Below are 2,147 nucleotides of genomic sequence, written 5' to 3' on the forward strand. Positions count from 1 at the left end.
CCACGCAGAGGTCAGCATGAGAAAGGCTGACACGCACGTCTGTGAAGTTTCCGTACTTTGAGAAACACGGGTGCTTCGGTGGGGGGAAGCCTTGTGATGGCCACCCCCGAGGGGAGAACCCTGCGTTGTCAAAATATTAACCAAGACAGGTACTCCCTGCCCTGTGTCCTTGCTCTTCTGCAAGCTGCAGGGCTGCTGCTACGTTCACCCTTGTGAAGGGTCCAGACGTGGGAGAGTGATCCACCATGTCCCTGACGCAGAATTTGCTGCAGGTGTTGAAGGCCATGAAGGACGTCCACGGGTTTGGTAGAATTTTGGAAAAAGTGACTCTTGTCTCTGCTGATCCTGGGAAAGTGATTTGTGAATTGAAAGTAGAAGAGGAGCATACCAATAAATTAGGCACGCTCCATGGAGGCCTGACAGCCACCTCGGTGGATAACATGTCAACACTGGCTCTGCTATGCACAGAAAGGGGAGCACCTGGAATCAGTGTGGATATGAACCTAATGTACGTGGCACCTGCTAAAATAGGAGAGGTCGTAGTGGTCACAGCACGTGTTCTGAAGCAAGGAAGAACCCTTGCATTTGCCTCTGTGGATCTGACCAACAAGACCACAGGAAAATTAGTAGCACAAGGCAGACACACACAACACCTTGGAAGCTGAGAGAACAGCAGCATGACCAAAAGAAACCCAACAATGAGTATCAGGTGTAAATTGATGTGAACAAATGTAGTTTTCAAAATAAATTAGCACAGCCAGAGAAAAAATTTTAACCAAGACGCACAACAACGTTTGTTCATTAGTGAAAATTGTCTACAAAGGACGCCTCAGTCGCCACGAAGAAGAGGGAGGGGTGCTCTGAGTGGAGCGGGTGTGGGCGAGGCGGCATGGACAGAGCCGCACTCGGAGGCTGCAGGTTGTGGACATGACTGGGACGGCGGAGGTGACGGAAGGGGGCCTGCCTGCCAGGCCCCTGCGAGAGGAGGGAGGTCAGAGCTATCCTGAGCTGACTCCACCGGCGCGAAGGGAGGAGAGCCTGGCCTGAGAGGGAGCACTGGGAAGCCTGTGATTGCTAATTGGCTCTGCTCAAAGGTGAGCTTTCTTATGCCTGTGGTGGAGATAAGTTACGCCCCAATGTGAGGTGCAACCTCCAGTGACCAGGGAGATGCGAGCTCGCTCCAGTGTTTACACTTCAAAGTGATGACTCCCAGGACCTCCAGAGAGACATCTGCAGCTTCAAAAACTTGCAAGAGGCTTCAGAAAAGATTGGCTGTGTTACAAAGACGTAGAGAAAGAGATTTACAGGTTTTCTGCATTAGGTACCCTTCAACAAAGAGAGCTCAGCGCCTGGAACCCCGAATCTGGAAGAAGCTTGGTTGGGGGAGCATTTGGTTCCTCTCGGAAGGGGTCTGTGTCTTAAAGGGCGTGCTGGTGAGGGGGTGGGAGGGTCAGTGAGAGTCAGTCCTGGGAAATCTTCAGAGTCCTGAGTTCAGGCCTCACTCCAGGAAAGAGGACTCTTTGAAAGCCATCAAGTATGGAAATTATCAATCTTATAAATTAAAGGATGAAAATTTGCATTATGTTATGAAAGAAGAATTAAAAAGGGCAGACCAGGTCGCAGGGAAACGAAAGGACATAAAAGAATTTCTCTTGCTCGCTGCTCAAAACCCTGGATGTGGGTGTTTATTATTCCCACTTCCACATGACAAATCAGAGGAACTTTCCCAAGCGCTGTATACTTAGTAAATGTGGGCCGTTCAAATGCAAGCGAATCTGTCTGTCAACACGCCCAAGAGCTTCCCACGTAGCAACGGGGCTACCGAGCTGGCGACCATCACACAGAAAACATTGTGGGTTCATCTGGAGACATCTGAGGTGACGAGGGGAAGGTGGGGACAGTGGCTCTGCATTCACGACACCTGCAGCTGTGGAAGAAGGCGAAGTGATGCAGCGGCAGTGTCGGGTGTTTGGAGATGGACGTCCGCTCTAAAAGCTGGGACCCTCCTGGAGCCCTGGCCAACACCGGCGTCTTTTGGTTTCCCAGACCAGATGAGATAATACACATAATACAGCTTTACACACTGAAATCCTGAGAGAGGAAGGCTATTACTTTCATGTTTTAAGAACATAAATTGTTTATAAGTC

At 50.2% G+C, this 2,147-nt stretch overlaps 1 protein-coding gene across 1 annotated transcript; it reads left to right on the forward strand.

Moving 5' to 3' along the window:
- Positions 1–245: 245 nt before the first annotated feature.
- Positions 246–665, forward strand: LOC119259654 (acyl-coenzyme A thioesterase 13-like). Its single transcript, XM_037528619.1, has one exon. It carries the CDS (start codon positions 246–248, stop codon positions 663–665), a length of 420 nt encoding a protein of 139 aa, XP_037384516.1.
- The last annotated feature ends 1,482 nt before the right edge of the window (positions 666–2,147 follow it).

The sequence above is a fragment of the Talpa occidentalis genome, unplaced genomic scaffold (genome assembly GCF_014898055.3).
Source record: "Talpa occidentalis isolate TD23 unplaced genomic scaffold, MPIMG_talOcc4v2.1 talOcc4.5, whole genome shotgun sequence".
Classification (NCBI taxonomy): Eukaryota; Metazoa; Chordata; class Mammalia; order Eulipotyphla; family Talpidae; genus Talpa; species Talpa occidentalis.